This window comes from Labeo rohita, chromosome 8, assembly GCF_022985175.1.
Source record: "Labeo rohita strain BAU-BD-2019 chromosome 8, IGBB_LRoh.1.0, whole genome shotgun sequence".
Lineage (NCBI taxonomy): Eukaryota > Metazoa > Chordata > Actinopteri > Cypriniformes > Cyprinidae > Labeo > Labeo rohita.
In genome coordinates, this window is record NC_066876.1 from 18,997,805 (window position 1) to 19,016,996 (window position 19,192).

General features: G+C 36.5%; 1 protein-coding gene across 2 annotated transcripts; it reads right to left on the reverse strand.

The window, feature by feature from the left end:
• Window positions 1-494: 494 nt before the first annotated feature.
• Window positions 495-18,640, reverse strand: zgc:136971 (S9 family peptidase). 2 transcript variants are annotated; one of them, XM_051118139.1, is made up of 27 exons: window positions 18,595-18,640; window positions 17,930-18,101; window positions 17,435-17,754; window positions 13,402-13,468; window positions 12,643-13,055; window positions 10,989-11,121; window positions 10,754-10,880; window positions 10,579-10,654; window positions 10,427-10,502; window positions 9,493-9,632; window positions 9,276-9,410; window positions 9,032-9,123; window positions 7,810-7,847; window positions 7,540-7,661; window positions 7,104-7,164; window positions 6,916-7,010; window positions 5,974-6,043; window positions 5,768-5,853; window positions 5,539-5,677; window positions 5,365-5,448; window positions 5,185-5,265; window positions 5,011-5,099; window positions 4,737-4,930; window positions 3,592-3,694; window positions 3,197-3,303; window positions 1,295-2,061; window positions 495-843 (listed from the first exon to the last, which is right to left on the reverse strand). In XM_051118139.1, exons 1-26 carry the CDS (start codon window positions 18,622-18,624, stop codon window positions 1,959-1,961), a joined length of 3,153 nt encoding a protein of 1,050 aa, XP_050974096.1. In that variant the 5' UTR covers window positions 18,625-18,640; the 3' UTR covers window positions 495-843; window positions 1,295-1,958. The 2 variants fall into 2 exon arrangements, with proteins under 2 accessions (XP_050974096.1, XP_050974095.1); XM_051118138.1 differs by lacking the exon at window positions 18,595-18,640 and adding an exon at window positions 18,484-18,557.
• Between the last annotated feature and the right edge of the window lie 552 nt (window positions 18,641-19,192).

The following is a 19,192-nucleotide window of genomic DNA, read 5'->3' on the forward strand; positions in this document are numbered from 1 at the left end:
CTAGTCTATTTATGATGCACAGTGACAGACATCGTATTGAAACAATGCAAAGGCAAACATTATGGTCTAATAAATGATCTAACATCATAAAATTCAATACAAAAGATGTGTAAAAATCTATGCTTAACACTCAATTTCACTTGTTTTTTTGTTTTTTTTGGGGGGGTTGGCACCTGTTTGGATAGAAACCAACCACTACACACAGCAACACCCTGATTTAGCACAACTTTACTTTGGGCCAGTGGTAACGTAAGACAGTTTATGTTGTTTCCTTTTTCTGTTTAATAGTTGAAAATAAAACAGAACAGAGCTGTTTATCATTTTGAAGATCTTAAAGAAGGAATCCACTTTAAAGATCAAGGTAAACAACTTATATAAGGCTTGTAAAGTCCAAAAGGCAACATGAACCAAAGTATAACAAAGATGTCTGAAAGATTTAATTTATGCTGTATTATTTTGCCAACTCAAATCAATTCACAGCTTCAAGCTGTGTCATATTTACGGCCGTTGATTCAACGTACCCCAGGCCTTCTGGATCTTACCCAACTCACAATATTCCGGGGAAAAAAATGCTTGAGTCATCAGACAACTTTTGTGTTTTTGTTTAGTTGTCACATCACAGCTCATGAGAGCACCAACGAAGCTGTGGCTCATTTTACCCCAGTGTGACCTTAAACCTACTCAAGACTTTTCTCCCGACTTCCGCTAATCTGCTTCTGCTTTTCATCCGCTTTTCACCCCCTGGCAATGATTTTCTGCTTTTCGGGTGTTTGTGTTTATTCTCAAATTCTGCCTCGCTCTTTAATCTTCCTTTATGAGCATGTCGTCCGGCATCTAGGCAGACTGAGACAGAGAGTAAAGACCCAGACACCTACACCAAACCCGATCAAAGGGTGAATAATACAGACCTTTCTTTCATTCTCTCTTAAACACACATACACATACTGGCAATGGTCTCAGGTGACCTGTTGTGTTCTACTTCTTTCTCTGTGGGTCATTAGCAATGCAATCTTAACAGGGTATAAAGCAATCTGTCCCATGAGACTGCCAGAATATTGAAAATCCACATGCTACAATTGGCCATAAAACACTGTAACATAAAGCTGGCTGGTGCTCAAACGTGCCACAAACGGCAAACCAAATACCTAATAATAATATAAAAAGCATTAAAAACAGAGTTCATGACAGAAACACAAGAGCTGAATGAATCTGTCAAAGAGGATTTGGAGATTAAGTGTTTAAAGGGCAAAAATGTTGCAAAACTATAAAACAAAGAAATCTTTGAGGGAAATACCTTTCTTAAGTGGCTGTAAGTGAAATGGACACGAGAGTCTCAGACATGTAAGCTGGTACGGCAGCCACCAAAGCTAGCATGCACACCTGGAGGTGTATAAAGGTCGTTTAAAATAAATGAATAACACATTTCTGTCTTGTATCATGTTTATAAATATGGAATGTTGAGATCTCTATAGATACATTTCAGAAACCAGAAAATAGATTTTTGTTCTTCTCTTCTGCTTCCCATTCTAAATGTACTTTTTCATCATTAAACTAATTTAAATCTACAAACAATCACCATGTATTTCTTTTAAAGTCAAATAGATTTGATCTAAAAATATTGGCAAGATCATTACGTCCATTAAAAACAAAACAAACATCTCACAAAAGAGTGTAAATGTTCACATATTGACTCTAAAAAAAGAAGTTCAGTATCACAGTACACAAGCTCTGATTTCTAAACATAATGAGTTCATCCTTTGGCATCTGAACCCCTTATTTCACATGGACAGGTCTGCCCCCTGGTGAACAATGACCTGCATAACCTGTAACTTCAGCTTCAGTGCAACATTCAGACATTTACAGTTTTGGCAAGAATGTCAAACACAATATGTGCAGACAGAAAAAAGTTTTCGATAGATATTTTCATATGCGCGTCTGAGTAATGTTGAAATGTTGTGTCAGTTTAGATGTTCTTTAAACCACAGAACGATGTTGAGGAAGCAGTCAGACTGAGTGTTGACTTTAGACAGCGAGTGACCCTCATCACTGTACCACAATAACCTGAGAGACAGACAAAGAGAGAGAGAAAGAGGGAAAGTGTGTGATAAAGGCAGAAAAAAAAAAGAAAGAGCAGGCTGAACACTTCAGAATGGCCATTAGTGCTCGAATGAAGTTGTTTTTTCAAAAGTCAAGGGCAAAACTTTACTTGAGAAGTAGGCAAACATTGCCAAATAAAATCAGTATTTATGTAACTTCAGCAAGGATGTGATAAATTGATAAGAATTGGTTAAAAAAAAACATTTACAATGTTACAAAATAAATGCTGTTGCAAATGTTTCAAATAAAAGCTAATCTTTTAAGTTTTCTATTCATCAAACAATCATGAAAAAAATCCATCACAATTTCCAGAAAAATATCAAGCAGCACAACTGTTTTCAACAACTGTTTTTCTTGAGCACAAATTTCTGAAGGATCATGTAGCACTAAAGACTGGAGTAACGACTTAAAAATTGAGAATTCAACTTTACCATAAAAGTAATAAAATATATTTTATAATATATTAAAATATAAAACAGTTATTTTAAATAAGACTAGAATATTGCTGACTTACTGTATTTTTAATAATGTATTTCAAATAAATGCAGACTTATTTAGAAGATTTATATAGAAGACTTATATTTTTTTTTAAATCCTTTCTGACCCTAAACTTCTGAATTGTAGTGTATCATACTCTGAAAATAGAAAACGTTTATTGTTTTTGTTAGGGACCAAAAATTAAAATTCTAGACTGAAAGCGAAAATTCTGGATGCACTTTGCCAAACTGAAAATGCTCTTTTATTTATTATAATATTAAATCATATTAAAGACTTTTTAGTTTGACTCAATAATTGTAATGATAAAAATATGAATAAAACAAGCTAATAAAATAATCACACTTTTATTGAAAGTATGCCATATATTCTCAGCTCATATTTTCAGCAGTTTTTCTCTTTTGGCCAAAAACCGAAAATGCAATTTTCAGCCAAAAAATGTTGTGTGTCTGAAATTACAGGGCATCCCTACTTTTTGCAGATACTGTTACTGGCCAATACCAATAATCTCAAAATGGTCATATTTAATCAGCTTGGTCTACCACTATTAGCGAATAATAATATCAGAATAATATGGGTGTATATTAAGTGCAAGTGTGTGTACCTGACAGGTGTATTACTGCTCTTGAGTGCTCTGTAGAGCTCCAGACCTTGGTGAGGTGACACTCTTCTGTCTCTCCCACCCAACATCAACAACACAGGAGCACGGATCTAAACACACATGTACACAAATAATATTAAGGTTTTCCAGCTTATCATGCTACCTAAAGAAATACTGTATCCTAATAGCTATTCCTGTGTTTCTGTGTAAGTATGAGCCTTCTTAATCAAAAAGAAAAAAAAACATGTTATAAAAATGAGGTAAATACATTTTTATAGTAAAAATGCTAAAGGTTTTCTTTTAGGGTTCAATATTTATAACTATCTGTATACCAAAAAAGTCTATGCAATTTCAACATTTCACAACACTGGTAAACATGTGTGTACATATGTGTATACCTGTGCAGCGTGTATTATAGGTGACTTTTCCAGCATGGAAATGAGGGCCTGTGATGTGGGCAGCCGATCAAAAGCATACTGAAACCCAACAGAGGAATATCTCCTGCAGGGAGAGCAAAAATCACATAACACCATTACACTCATCTTTGGTCACTGCAAACAGCTTTTCTTCTTTAATAACAGAGGTATTAAAGGAGAAGTCCACTTCCAGAACAACAATTTACAGATAATGTACTCACCCCCTTATCATCCAAGATGTTCATGTCTTTCTTTCTTCAGTCTTACAGAAATTGTATTTTCTGAGGAAAACATTTCAGGATTTTTCTCCATATAATAGTCTGATATGGTGCCCCGAGTTTGAACTTCCAAAATGCAGTTTAAATCCGGCTTCAAATGATCCCAAATGCGGTTGTAAACGATCCCAGCCAAGAAAGAAAGGTCATATCTAGCGAAATGATCAGTTCTTTTCATTAAAAAAAATACAATTTAAATACTTTTTAATCTCAAATGCTTGTCTTGCTCTCCCTGAACTCTGTGTATTCTGGCTCAAGACAGTTCTTATCGTATTTTCTCCCTCAACTTCAAAAATCATTTTAAAATCATCCTACTTTGCTGCAGAAGTTCTGACCCAGTCTTTTGCAAAGTGAACATGCAAAGAAGATCAAACACTCTTAACAAAAAAGGTCAAACATACATGACGATTTAGAAGTTGAGGGAGAAAATACATTTGGAGTTTTTCGATATACCCTAACTGTCTTGAGGCAGCATACACAGACCTTAGGGAGAGCACGACAAGATGAGCATTTGACATTAAACATTATATAAATTGTATTATTTTTATGAAAATAACCGATCGTTTTGAAGATAAGACCCTTCTTCCTCGGCTGGGATCGTTTACAACCGCATTTGGGATCGTTTGAAGCTGCATTTAAACTGCCTTTTGGAAGTTGAAACTCGGGGCACCATATCAGTCCATTATATGGAGAAAAATGCAGAAATGTTTTCCTCAAAAAACATAATTTCTTTACGACTGAAGAAAGAAAGACATGAACATCTTGGATGACAAGGGGGTGAGTACATTATCTGTAAATTGTTGTTCTGGAAGTGGACTTCTCCTTTAATGAATGTAAATGTGAGTGCATTACCAGTCTACAATATCACTGGTTCCAAGCAGCGTAGCTGCGTTGATCACAGGGTTTCTTGACGCACATGCTCTGTAGAAATCTGGATATTGACCAACCAGGTGGCAGGCCAGAAAACCACCGTGAGAGCCACCCATCACTGCCACCTTATCAGGATCTAATGTCGTCTCATTCTGCAAAGTGCACAACACTGCCCTCTGGACACGAAAAATGACAAATTAGCTAATGAAACACTTTTTTGACATGCGCACATTATATGTGAATATAGAGTACATACATGAACATCTTTGACGTCCTGACTGCCAACGTTTCCAAGCAGAGACTCTATACCATCTTGACCAAAACCAGTGGAGCCCCTGTAGTTCACTGTGACACATAAAATCATACCTTAAATCAGTGCTCATTCTGTATTTTTTTGTGAAAGGAACTAGAATGCCACATAAACACTCACCCATCAGTACAGCATATCCCAGTTTGGTTAAAGAAGCGGCTGTGGCATTCCAGTCAGCAGCGAAATGCGCATGAGGACCACCTGCACAGACAAGTACTTCACTGATCACTTACGCCCAAGAAAAAAAAATTACATCATGGACAAAAAAAAAAAAAAAAAAAAAAAAAATGTCAGCATTACCATGTATATTCACCACTAGAGGAGTTTTCCTTCTCTCTGGAGGATTGTACGGTTTCAACAAAATTGCTCCAAAATTCAGTCCAGCTTTATAGTTAGGAAGGAGAAAAGAGTCAAATCACAAAGAAATACTGCTGGTAGCAGCTGAATATCTCACGATACGTCCATGTTACTCACAAAACTGATGGTTCTCCTCTTGAGAAGGGGGTGTGATCAACATGGGCTGCCAATCAAATCCCTCATACACATCTGCTCCGCCCACACTACAAAGTTGCATGTCTTCCGCTTGATCCATCGATGACAGGAAGCCAACTTTCTACAGAAACCACAGTGTTACATTTAATGCAGTTTCTTCAGTGAAAGATGACTATTATAGAAAAGTGTGCGCATGTGTGTGTGGTTGTACCAGGCAGGGAGGTTGATTTGGAGATGAGCAGCTCATCACCATCAGGTCTTTTTGTATTGTCAATAGATGCACACTCCCAAAATCATCTACCAAACACAAAGACATTGAATGACTGTCACAACTGGCAAGAAACAATGATGCTGACAGTAAATGGCCTTAGAATATTTTTCATGAGCAGTCATGACATCACTCCATATTTACACTACCTAGTCTTAGCGCATCCAGTCCACACACTTGTGTGACTCTTCCTGTTGTTCTGTCAACTGAGAACAGTGCCTAGAACAACAAACAGATGGTGCAAATCACAAAATCGTAACGCTAGAAACAGAAATTCAGAATCAGCACAGTGCAGACATGGGACACATATAGTATAGTTCACCCAAATATTACAATTCTATCATTAGTTACCCTCATGTCGTTCAGAACCTGTAAGGACCTTCGTTCATCGTCGGAACACAATTTTTTGAAGATTTTTTTTTTTAATGAAATTCGAGAGCTTTCTGACCCTATATAGACAGCAACACAACTATCCGTTCAACGCCCAGAAAGGTAGTAAGGACATCGATACAATAGTCCACGTAACATCAGTGGTTCAACCATAATTCTATGAAGCTACGAGAATACTTTCTTTTCTTCAGACGTTTACGAAGACAGCTGTTTTATGTACAGCATGGATCTTCTTCTGCTTGTAAACAATTCGCATCCGTGCTTTACGTCAGAACGCCATCTCCTGCGTCAGCAGCATCACACGCATATGTCATGGTATTCTCATAAATACGTATTAAAGACTAACACGGAAGAGAAAAAAATTGTTCAATAAACCCTTTTTTAATCATTATTATTCTTTTAGCTTCATAACATTACGGTTGAACCGCTGATGTCACATGAACTATTTTAACGGCCTTGAACTTATCAGTTCCGTTGTTGTCTATGCAGGGTCAAAAAGCTCTCGGATTTCATCAAAAACATTTTAATCCGTGTTCACAGAAGAACAAAGGTCTTACAGGTTTGGAACGACATGAGTAATTGTAATTTTTGAGCAAACTATCCTTTTAACAGTGTGCAAATTTTTTTCTTCACTATTTTGGTCAAACACCTGTATTTTTTGTCTCTTGGGTGCGTGTTTTTTTATGTATTTATGCGTTTACCTTATTGTTTTCACAGGCACTGCTGAAGAAGATTCTCTCACTGTCTGCAGACCAGCATTGAGACGGCAAAGACTCGTATATACCAGCAAACTGACCTGTGAAAGGACATGATATCACACTTATGTCCATTGTGAAAAGTGCTATATAAATAAAACTTCACGTCAATCTTTAATCTTCAATGTGTGTACCTTTTTCTGCTCTCCTGACCACATCTACTAAGACTGAAGTGCTTCTGTTCTTCATGTCGTACTAAAAGACATGAAAAGAAGAAGAAAAAAAAGGAAGCAGTCTAATAAAGAGTCTGATTTGGGGTCAGTAAGATTAATCTTATGCAATTGTTTGATCAAAAATACAGTAAAAACAGTAAGATTGTGAAATATTATTTCAATTGAAAGTATTATTTTTATATTTTTTTCTGTGATGAACTTTCAGCATCATTACTCCAGTGTCACATGCTCCTTCAGAAATCATTCTAATATGCTGATTTGGGGCTCAAGACGCATTTCTTATTACTATCCATTTTGATGAAGTTAGCTTCTTAATATGTTTTTGTGGAAACCATGATACACTTTTTCAGGATTATTTATGAATAAATAGTTCATATATTAAACTGTATGTTCTCACCAGCATCATTTTCAGGCACTGATGATGTGGTCCAAACACCTGTCCCTGCAAGTATATGATCCAGCACGAGTCTGGACTCATTCGAGGGCTTGAAACAGACACGCCTTCAGCTGACAAGCACTCTGGGCAGGACAGGTCATTTTGGACAAAGAGAGGTTATAGGACCAAGAGTTATAGTTTCACAAAACTGTATATACGTCAAAGCCCAAAGAGTGAAAAAAGGGCATTTAAATGGTGCTTACATATAATCCCTCCTATAAAGATTCTTACCACAGTTCCCTTTCATATCCAGGTAGTAGAGAGCTGATCTGGAAAATGAAAAAAAATAAAATAAATACATTTTTAAAAATCAGCTAAATATTTAATTAAATACACTGACCAACATTATAAATGCAACACTTTTGTTTGTGCCCCTATTTTTCATGTGCTGAACTCAAAGATCGAAGACTTTTTCTATGTACACAAAAAGCTTATTTCTCTCAAATATTGTTCACAAATGTGTCTAAATCTGTGCACTTCTCCTGTGCCAAGATAATCCATCCACCTCACAGGTGTGGCATATCAAGATGCTGATTAGACAGCATGATTATTGCACAAGTGTGCCTTAGGCTGGACACAACAAAAGGCCACTCTAAAATGTGCAGTTTTATCACACAGCACAATGCCACAGATGTCGCAAGTTTTGAGGGAGCGTGCAATTGGCATGCTGACTGCAGGAATGTCCACCAGAGCTGTTGCCCGTGAATTGAATGTTCATTTCTCTACCATAAGTCGTCTCCAAAGGTGTTTCAGAGAATTTGGCAGTACATCCAACTGGCCTCACAACCACAGACAGACCACGTGTAACCACACCAGCCCAGGACCTCCACATCCAGCATCGTCTGAGACCAGCCACCCGGACAGCTACTGCAACAATCGGTTTGCATAACCAAAGAATTTCTGCAAAAACGGTCAGAAAGCGTCTCAGGGAAGCTCATCTGCACGCTCGTCGCTCCCATCTGAGTCTCAACTTAAATGCAGTTTGTCATTGTAACCACGGTGGCCCATGGTGGTGGTGGGGTTACGGTATGGGCAGGCGTATGTTATGGACAACGAACACAGGTAAAACTGCACATTTTAGAGTGGCCTTTTATTGTGGCCAGCCTAAGGCACACCTGTGCAATAATCATGCTGTCTAATCAGCATCTTGATATGACACACATGTGAGGTGGATGGATTATCTCAGCAAAGAAGCAGTGCTCACTAACACAGATTTAGACAGATTTGTGAACAATATTTGAGAGAAGTAGGCCTTTTGTGTACATAGAAAAAGTCTTAGATCTTTGAGTTCAGCTCTTAATTTTGGTCAGTGTATTTATGAATATCAGAATTCTCTGATACAAGCAACTTATTCAGTATTAGCACTTGAGGGACTGTGGGATTACTACTGAATCAATTTTTCTAAGGAATATAAGTAATAGCTGTTGAAGCTATCTTTGACTCTGCCCCTCACCTACGATTAGAGCAGAATTTAAGGCCCAGTCTAAACGGCTCATTCCATTGGCCCACAAAGACCACGCCCCTTCCATTAGGTGCCCACAGAGCCTTAGGAAAGAACAAAGTGCATTTAATAATTCAGTTAACATTTTAAAAAACTGAATTTGAGATTGCTGATATAACATCTCCCATGGAAAGCCAGTAACATAACATAATGATTATCAATTAGACCAGAGAATTGCAAAATACATCTGACTCACCTGCCCTGGTGATATATGTGGAGGGACGCCAGCATATACAATAACTGCTCCTTTGTTGAGATCAGCTACACACAAAACTGGACAGCTCTTACCCACCAGACCTTCACCCCAGTCTTCAACATATATGTTCTTATCCTGTGAAATGCACATGACTTCTTCAAAAACTATAACCATAATAGTTAGTGTATGAAACTACATATGGGAGAAGACATTTTACCTGTTCCTCAAGCAGCACTAGCCCACCATCCTCATTGGCTGATGCAACTGATGAATGCGCTGATGGTTCCACCCTCTTTTTTTCAGCCACATAGAGCAGCTTCTTTTCACATGGTGACCAGGCCAGACATGCAAACTGAGCTAATGATACACAGAGAAATAAAGTATACACAATCAGAAAATGATTTATTAGCTTCCAAATTACAGAATGACTCAGTATAAATGTCTATCTTGGACTACACCACCATTCAAAAGTTTTTTGAAAGAAGTCTTTCATGCTCACTGAGTAAAAACAAAATATTGTGAAATCTTATTAATACCATTTTAAATAACAAATGTTTTAAATATATAAAATGTAAATTATCTTGTGATAATCTTGTGACAAAACCAGTCATAAGCAGCATGGGTATATTTGAAGCAATAGCCAACAATACATTGTATGGGTTAAAATTATTGATTTTTCTTTTATGCCAAAAATCATTAGTATATTAAGTAAAGATTATGTTCCATTTTCTACCGTAAATAGTTGTATCTCAGCCAAATATCGTCCTATCCTAACAAACCATACATCAATGGACACCTTTTTTTCCGCTTTTAAAAAATTGACCATGACTGGTTTTGTGGTCCAAGGTAACAATTGTGATCAATTTGATGTATCATTGCTGAATAAAAGTAAAAACAAAACAAAAAAAGATTTTAAATGGTACTTCCATATCAAAAACATTCTGCAAATTAGACTGAAAATTAAGTACACCTCACTGTTAAAGTTCATTTCCATTAGACATGATTGACAATGATTCATGGTTTGCTAAGTGAATCAGTTTTTAGATTTTAAAAACTGATTCCAAAAGAGTCATTTGTTCACAGATAGCCATGTTCAGGCTGGTGACTCGAAACCCCTGGTGTATAACATGGACAGTAAAAGTGTTTCTTACCATCTTCGTAGACTTTTCCATGTTTATTCAGAGCTGTAAGGTCCAAACTTTTCTCCAGACCATTTTGACCCCAAACCTACCAAAAGAATAAGAGGAATAAGAATCACACTTTAATAACTCAATATTTGAACATCAAAACATATTACCATTACCTCCACATACTGATGTCCTGCCTCCTCCCGGATGACAGCCTGAAGTGTCCCAGAAGGAGAATGGCAGCTGAGCAACCTGAAAGTGAGAAATGCATTTTGATGACAGGCGCATTGTTTACTTGTAACCTTTATTTTTACCTCTTGAAGATACATATATTTCTTATATATCTCTTACTCTTTCTCTGTGTGTGAGCTTGTTCCAGACGGCAGCACATGCTCAACTGTGTCATGTTTACACAGTAAAGTCCATCTCTGAGAGAAAGGCAGTTTCACCCCTCTCTCCAAATCACACTGACTCCAACCTACAGAGAAAGAGAGTTGAAAAGCAATCACCATGAAGTCATAATTTAACTGAATACAACTGAGTAAATACACTATAAAACCACATGACAGGACTCCACTAAACTTACGGGTCAAAACGGTGACACAACGCTTTTCATTGGCAGTGTCCACTGGCTCATCAGCAACCACAGAGGCAGAAATGGGCACTGGAAACCTGAGACAGTGTCTGAACACATCTCTGATCTCACTCTCCATTGCAATCTGAAACCAGAAACATATAAACTATGAGTCAACACAAACAGAAAACAAACATGAAACAGCCTTTCTTGTGGGCTCACACTGTAAAACAGCCCATTTTAGACACTTTGGAGTTTACTGACTCATATAAACTCATATACATACTATCTCACGTACTACAGACTAGTGCACAGCAGTATTTATAAACTTTTACTATGTTGTACATAACGCAAGTAATTTACAAATGGCTACTAGTCCCACATGTAGGCAACATTTTACGATATGAAACAACCCATTTTATCTCACTGGTGTTTATAACGCTTTGCTAACGATATTACGCTTCCAGTGAGCTTATTAAAAATATGTATTCTGTCAATAATAAAGCAACACGTTAATGAAAGTGAGGGTCCAGACGTTAAAAAGTAGCACCGTTTACGTTTGCACCTTAAAATAGATGTGGGTCAGACGGGCGCAAATGAAATCTGGCTAAAACAACAACAACACAGACGGCACCGCAACGCATGTCAACAACAATAATCCACGCCTGTCCAGTGAACTGAAGTGGACCGTCGTGACAGAAGAGTGAGATCGGAAAAAATCGCTGGAGTGTCGGTGAGAGCCGATGTTTCAACCACGGACAAAGCGCTTTCGGTGCGGACGCATCCATTCTGCGGGCTCTGAGGGGGTGTTCGGTTTATTCATCACACTTTCGACACTATGATCTTTATTTTTTCCTGCGACAGTCCTCAATAACCTATGTGTTTACGCATAATAATATATTCCATAGCATAATCTGCAAAGTATTAGCTTTTGCTGCATGTAAAATCACCTAAGTATATATTTTTTATTTCCCGTCAGTTTTAAGATGTTGTGATTCCCTTTGGGGTGTATAAAGAATATCCACAACGCTTCTGTTACTATTTATCTCCAGACTGAAATGATTTAGGATTTTTATTTACATTTATATTAAAATTACTTATATTACTTTAATACAGTTTAAACATGTATAGTAGGAATTTATAGTAGGAGTTCCCGTAAATCTGTCATTTACTTACCATCATTAAAAACCTGTATGACTTTCTTTTGGGGAACACAAACAGGAGAAATTTTAAACAATTTAATTTTTCCTAAAAATATCACCTTCTGTGTTCTCTAGAATAAATAATCATGCCGTTTTGAATAACGTAAATGATGAAAGTAAATAAATGATGGCATATTTTCATTTTGGGTGAACTGTGTTTTTTTTTTTAAGGCTGTACTTTAAATCAGGGATTCCCAAACATTTTAGTCAACCAAACCCCTTAAACATAAAATATTCACCCCTGACAATATAAATTAATATTTCAATAATTTCACAACATATTTGCACATTCATACAGTCCTCCACACGACGTGGTTAAACAAAACTATTTTTAAGTGTTTTTTATTTAGATTATTTAATTATGAACTTTTATCAACTCCCAAACCCGATGCAGTTCACTCATAAACCCTGCTCTAAAGAATAAAAAAATATGTGAAGCCTCCCAAGGGATGAACTTCTCTCACCTTCTGTTGTTGTCGCAAAGGGAGTCTCTGCTGTTTTGGGTTTTTGACCTGAGAAGAGGCAGGTTTCTCGTGGTTTGAAACTTGATCTGGGTGCTTTCTTCTTAAATGCACCTGTAGATTCTTCCTGTGCAGCATTAAACCGCAGAACGGACACAGATCTTGTGCATCGGATCTGCATCTTTGTGGCACGCTGCTTTCAACAGGTGTGTGTCGAGAGAACATCTCATTTACCAAAGTCTGTATGGTGACATCAGCCTCTATAGGATGCGGGTCGGCAGCAGAATTTGAGACGGTGGTCTCTGTGACATTGTGATCCACTACAGAGAGATCTACCACTGAAGGATCGCCTTCATCCACTGGGGATTTAGATGGGTCATCTGTTCTAACCTGTTCCTCCATAATATCTCCTTCACCTGAGATTAAAGAGCGGAAAACTATAAATCTCTCTGATCAGAGCAATGCAATTGTATACTAGAGCAATGTTGTTGTATACTACTTACTAGTTTTTAAAAAATATGTTAAACAGTATGCATGGATAAACGTTTCACGTGGAGTCCAGTTATCATTTTGGAAATGAATACCGTACTGGAGTTACGTCTCCAGTTTGGCACTACCATCAAATAATGAGTCAGTAATAATATTTAGTAAATCTGTTCCTGATGTTAATTGGGTTTGTGTGTCACATTGGAAATTGGACATCAAGTTGAGCACTATGCAGAAATGCATTATGCAGAATGTTTTGTGTTTGATGAGAGTCACCTGTGGAGTCTTGGTCTGCCATCTCTGAATCACTGGGACCCTGGCTCACTGTGTACTCACTTGCAGCCTTTAACAGCATAGAGCAAAAAGAGTATTATATGTTTACATAAGTTTTTCACAGCTTATCAGACATTTTGACACAACAAAGTCCTATTAAGGGGTTTAAAGGGACAATTCTGCTGTTTACTTGTCAGTTCATCTTAGCCTTATTAGAACAGCATTTATTTAAAATAGAAATCTTTCAAAACACTGTAAACATCTTTACTGTTAGTATTACCTTTTATCCAGCATTATTTAAAATCTTACTGACCCCAAACTTTTCGTAGTGTATATGGGCCACTCTTCAGAACTGTAAGTATGCAAATTGTATAATATCCAAGTTATACATTTCTAGTAATTGTGCAGTTAAATCTCATATTGTATTTATAGAAAGATTTGGAATATTTGTCCTCTCCCCAAATTTGTCACTACTGAAACACAGTATATAAATATAATTTAATTAAAAAGGCTATATTGACCTATTAAGATTTTGCTTACACCTACATTGTAAATATATATTTTTGCTATTTTATTAACAAAATTTTAAAGGTAAATCAATAAGTTACATTTTTAAGATTATTTCAAGTGTAATTAATGAGATTTGTTGTATATTGAATCAATTTTTTCTTTGTAAAAGGCAAAACGTTGATCATACTAATTTCAAAGATTCATTAGTTTGAATATGCATTGAACCAAAAACTATCATAACATGATAGTTATGATAATTCAATATACTTTATTTTTGACAAAACATCCCATGTTTCAGTAGTGACAGTAATGCTTTGGTAGCGACCACATCACGTTACAGAATTTTAACTTATATACTAAAACACTACTAAAACATTAAAATGCTTAAAAATTGCATAACTGTACTTTAATGTCTCAGCCAATGAACTGAAAACATACACTGTTTCAGTAGTGACATGAAAATAAGTTTTATTATTTGCAGAGAAACTATAAAATAAGTATTTTTTTATAGCTTGAGTTTTAAAAAGAATCAAAAAGATATATATGGAAAAATATAATTTCAATATAATTTTCATAAGTTTAGGGGTTAGGGTTCAGGACTTCCAGGAGTATTCAGGAGAATAGCCACCTCCCAATTCAAAGAACCCAATAGATGATGATTTTATATATATATTAAGCTTACTAATATTTTAAATATAATTGTGGGTTTCAATAGATAATAGAAGGATCTTAGTAAAGACCTGAGATTTGAATACTTAAATGCTTTTTAAATGTGTTTTTTGATTGTGGGACAGCAGTTTGTAGAATGGCCCATACACATACATAACAACAAAGGAAAAAGAAACATATATGGAGATAAAATAATGCCATAAAGATTTGCATGTGAAGAGTACGTGTTGTGCAAGTTTACACAAGACTGTAAGCGTAAATTAAATTTGCATGCGCAAGAGAAGCTTTGTAAAAGTGTAAATCGCGTTTCAAGCGTAAGGAAAAACAGATTTGCAGCATTTTACTGTTACTCGTAAGTGTAAGTCATGTGTTGTGAAACTTCAGCTTCATGCTTTCGTAAAATAAATAGGATCTGCATTCTTCCGACTTCCATTTCTCCGCGCTTACACTTTTGGCACGTTCTTTTCGCTAAAATACGGTCAAAAGCACTGCAAGTCTGTGAACAATGAGTTGCACACGAAAACAACAGTTTGCAAAACAGATTGACTGCGTAGGACCAATATGTATGTGAAAAAACAGACTGTTGCAAATGTCTAAATGACTTGTTGTGTATGTAGGACACAAAGTTGCCGAAATAATCTGATATGTACAGCTCCGTCTTTCTTTTATCTGCGCTTAAGGCGGGCGTACACGGTGCGATTTTTGAGGTCGTACGAGCTCGCACACTTTTGGCACGATTCTCTCACTCACTGAGTTTTGCAAGCGTGAGCGGGAGGGCGGGGCCACTACTTTCTGTAGCCAATCAAATGAGACTCTTGCGGACTCCATTTACTCTTATCTGATTGGTTCAATAAACACATCACACACCAAAACATTTATCTTCATTTAGTTCTCGCTGTCGCTCGCTTTCAGTGGAATGGTAGTTTTACTGTACATGTACATTAAAATAAATAAATAAACAACAACTTAATTAAAACATGATACTTTATAAGTTGTGTACCATTAGACTAGACTATGTGTTCATCCTGAATTGTTAGCTGGTGTTAACATTATTGGATTGGTTTGGCTTTACACTGAAATGCATATATCATATAATATAGCCTAATATATAGCTGATGTTAAACATTACGTGACAATGCTCAACAACAGTATCAGAGTGCTATACTTTTGATAAAACCTTTTTACTATAACAATAAAGCTACATAAATCTGAATTTGACGATTTTCCAGACCATGTCTCTGTTTATTGTATTTAACACTCAATTGTAAAAACAAGTGTAAAATCCCCTTAAATTATAACATGTTAAAGTGAAAAAAATATGTTATATTCACAATATTGAACCAAATTTTAGTTAAAAAATTTGAGTCGTCCCTGATCAGTAGACAGGTGAAATTATGCATGGTATTATAAATGACAAATTATGCTGCTAGTACAGATACTAGGCCATGTTTAACACTAGCACCGCTAGGGGTCGCTGTACACATAAAAACCTCCAGCGGGTAAATTCTACCCAAGCACGACTACCGTTTTTATACGCCTAAAGAACATTTTATTTCAGTGTATTATGCCACTGTTTTCATAAAGAAACATCTAAATATGAGATCACAGTCAGATGAGCCGTCAGATGCTGACTAATGGCATTTAGTGCTTCTATGCTCTTCAGCATCCATAAATCACCTTCTTTTACTAATTTTGACTTTATTTTTGAATCTCAACTGCTAATTCAGTGAGTAAAAGGCGCTGCCTAGCAATGTAGTTACAATTAATACATAAGTAGCAAGATAATGACAGCACGAAAATATAGGCACAATATAAATGCCACGTTCTGATCTTTTTTTTTTTCTAAACCATTTTTAGAGGATTGTAAATTACACCATTTTAGTAAAAGTCAGTGACTGGGAGACTTTAATGTTTTATTAAAAGTCTGTTATGTAGGCTACATTTAAAAAACAGCCACGGGTAAAATATACAGTTTTAGTGGCAGTTTTAGTATTAGGTATCATCAAAATTACAATATTACAGTAAACTATCATATATTGCCTGTTGAGGACGATGACGACACAGCTCGAATTTCAGAATGAACACACAGCCTGGTACACAACTTTATCGTGTTTTTATTTTATTTTATTTTTAATGTATGTCTACATTAAAGGTACCATTCCACCGGAAGCGAGCGACAGCGAGAACTAAATGAAGATAAATGTTTTGGTGTGTGATGTGTTTATTGAACCAATCAGATAAGAGAGTAAATAGAGTCCGCGAGAGTCTCATTTGATTGGCTACAGAAAGGTGTTGGCCCCGCCCTCCCCCTCAGGCTTGCAAAACTCAGTGAGTGAGAGAATCGTGCCAAAAGTGTAAGCGCAGAAAAAGAAAGACGGAGCTGTACGTATCCGATTATTTCGGCAACTTTGTGTCCTACATACACAAGTCATTTAGACATTTGCAACAGTCTGTTTTTTCACATACATATTGGTCCTACGCAGTCAATCTGTTTTGCAAACTGTTGTTTTCGTGTGCAACTCACTGTTCACAGACTTGCAGTGCTTTTGACCGTATTTTAGCGAAAAGAACGTGCCAAAAGTGTAAGCGCGGAGAAATGGAAGTCGGAAGAATGCAGATCCTATTTATTTTGCCAAAGCATAAAGCTGCAGTTTCACAACACATGACTTACACTTACGAGTAACAGTAAAATGCTGCAAATCTGTTTTTCCTTACGCTTGAAACGCGATTTACACTTTTACAAAGCTTCTCTTGCGCATGCAAAATTAATTTAGGCTTACAGTCTTATGTACACCTGCACAACAAGTACTCTTCACATGCAAATCTTTATGGCATTATTTTATCTCCATAAACATACCCTTTTAGGACACAAGTGTTGCTCAAAGTTTGCTTTTCTTCTCCTGATTTTCTGAGCATCTTCGGAGATCAGGCTCTCGTGTCCCTCACTGACAGGCATCTCCTCAGTTCTGCCAGCCTCAGATGCAGTCAGTTGAAGATCTGCTGCAGGTAAACTCTCCTCTGATCTCAGCTCCACAACCGTTACCTTTGGTTTTTTGCTCTCACACATGGCCAGGTGTTTTAGAAAACCATCTTTCCTCATAAAAGTGGATGTGCAGCTGACGCAGTGAAAGTGTGGAGCAGTTCGGCACTTTAAATGACATTTGAAAATAAAGAACTCTAGTGAGAAAAAAAGTAGTAAAAAGGAAAAGAATCCTCTGTTAGAGATGCATTTAATACTAAGGTTTAATTATGCTTCTATAAAATTCTATGCTTCAGTAAATTTTAACACTTGAAGGAACTTTGTGACTTCATTACCTGGGACACTTTAAAGTAAAATATATACAGTACTTGCCCTTGTGTCGTATTGCTCTTCTTCTGTGACCCTGTAAATGTTTTAAACATTTGCTTTTGATGGTGGGTTTGAACATCTCAGGTCCACAGAAAGGACAGTGGTACAAGGAACAACAGTCCTCACATCTCTGGAGAACTGGCTGCTCCTCTCCTCGCAAAATAGTTTTGTGGAGCTACGAAATATAAAGGAACAACATTAACACCCTGAAACACCTTCTTTTGTCTCCTGATTAAGTGCTTTGTACATTAAAATCTTACTTCTTACCTCTATGAAATCTAAAAACAGATAAAGTATGACAAAATTACATTTGCCTACACAAAATCCTATCTGAATCTGCATTCAAAAAAGGAATTTCAATATCAAAATCTTACAGCTTAAAGCGAAATCATTATGTGGTTAGGCCCAAAACATAATACGGGGGAGGGCCAATAAATCTATCATAAAACAAACGCTCTGAAACAACAGCTGATCCATTGACGGACTCCTCCAGCCACGGGCCGATTAGCAGGTCTGCAGCTGGTCACGTCTTGACGCCCCATCAAACTGTCACTCACCTGTAGCGTTATAAGCTCTGTATTTTGGAAACCTTGCTTGTTCATGCATCACACAATGTGAGTTGATAGATCTGCCCTTATTGGTGAGCAAGCAGATATGTTATAATTTACCTGTGTGTGTTGACTTGTATGGCTGAACATTTTAGCCAAACTTGAGTCTGTTCGGTCTAAAATCTCGCGAGAGTACCCACGAAGAAAGCTTTTCAAAATAAGAGTTACAAAACAAGAATGCAGGCCCGTAATGATAGTTATTTAAAATGCAATATAATAGCAAACGAACAATAAATGTATATGTGACCCTGGACCACAAAATTAGTTATAAGTAGCACGGGTATATTTAACGCAATAGCCAAAAATACATCGTATGGGTCAAAATGATCGATTTTTCTTTTATGCCAAAAATCATAAGGATATTAAGATCATGTTCCATGAAGATATTTTGTAAATGTCCTACCATAAATATATCAAAACTTATTTTTTGATTAGTAACATGCATTGCAAAGAACTTTATTTGGACCACCTTAAAGGTGATTTTCTAATATTTAGATTTTATTTATTTTTTTGCACCCACAGATTCCAGATTTTTAAATAGTTGTATCTCAGCAAAATAATATTAAATTTATATGCTTTTTTATTCAGCTTTCAGATGATATATAAATCTCAGTTTCATAAAATTGACCCTTATGACTGGTTTTGTGGTCCAGGGTCA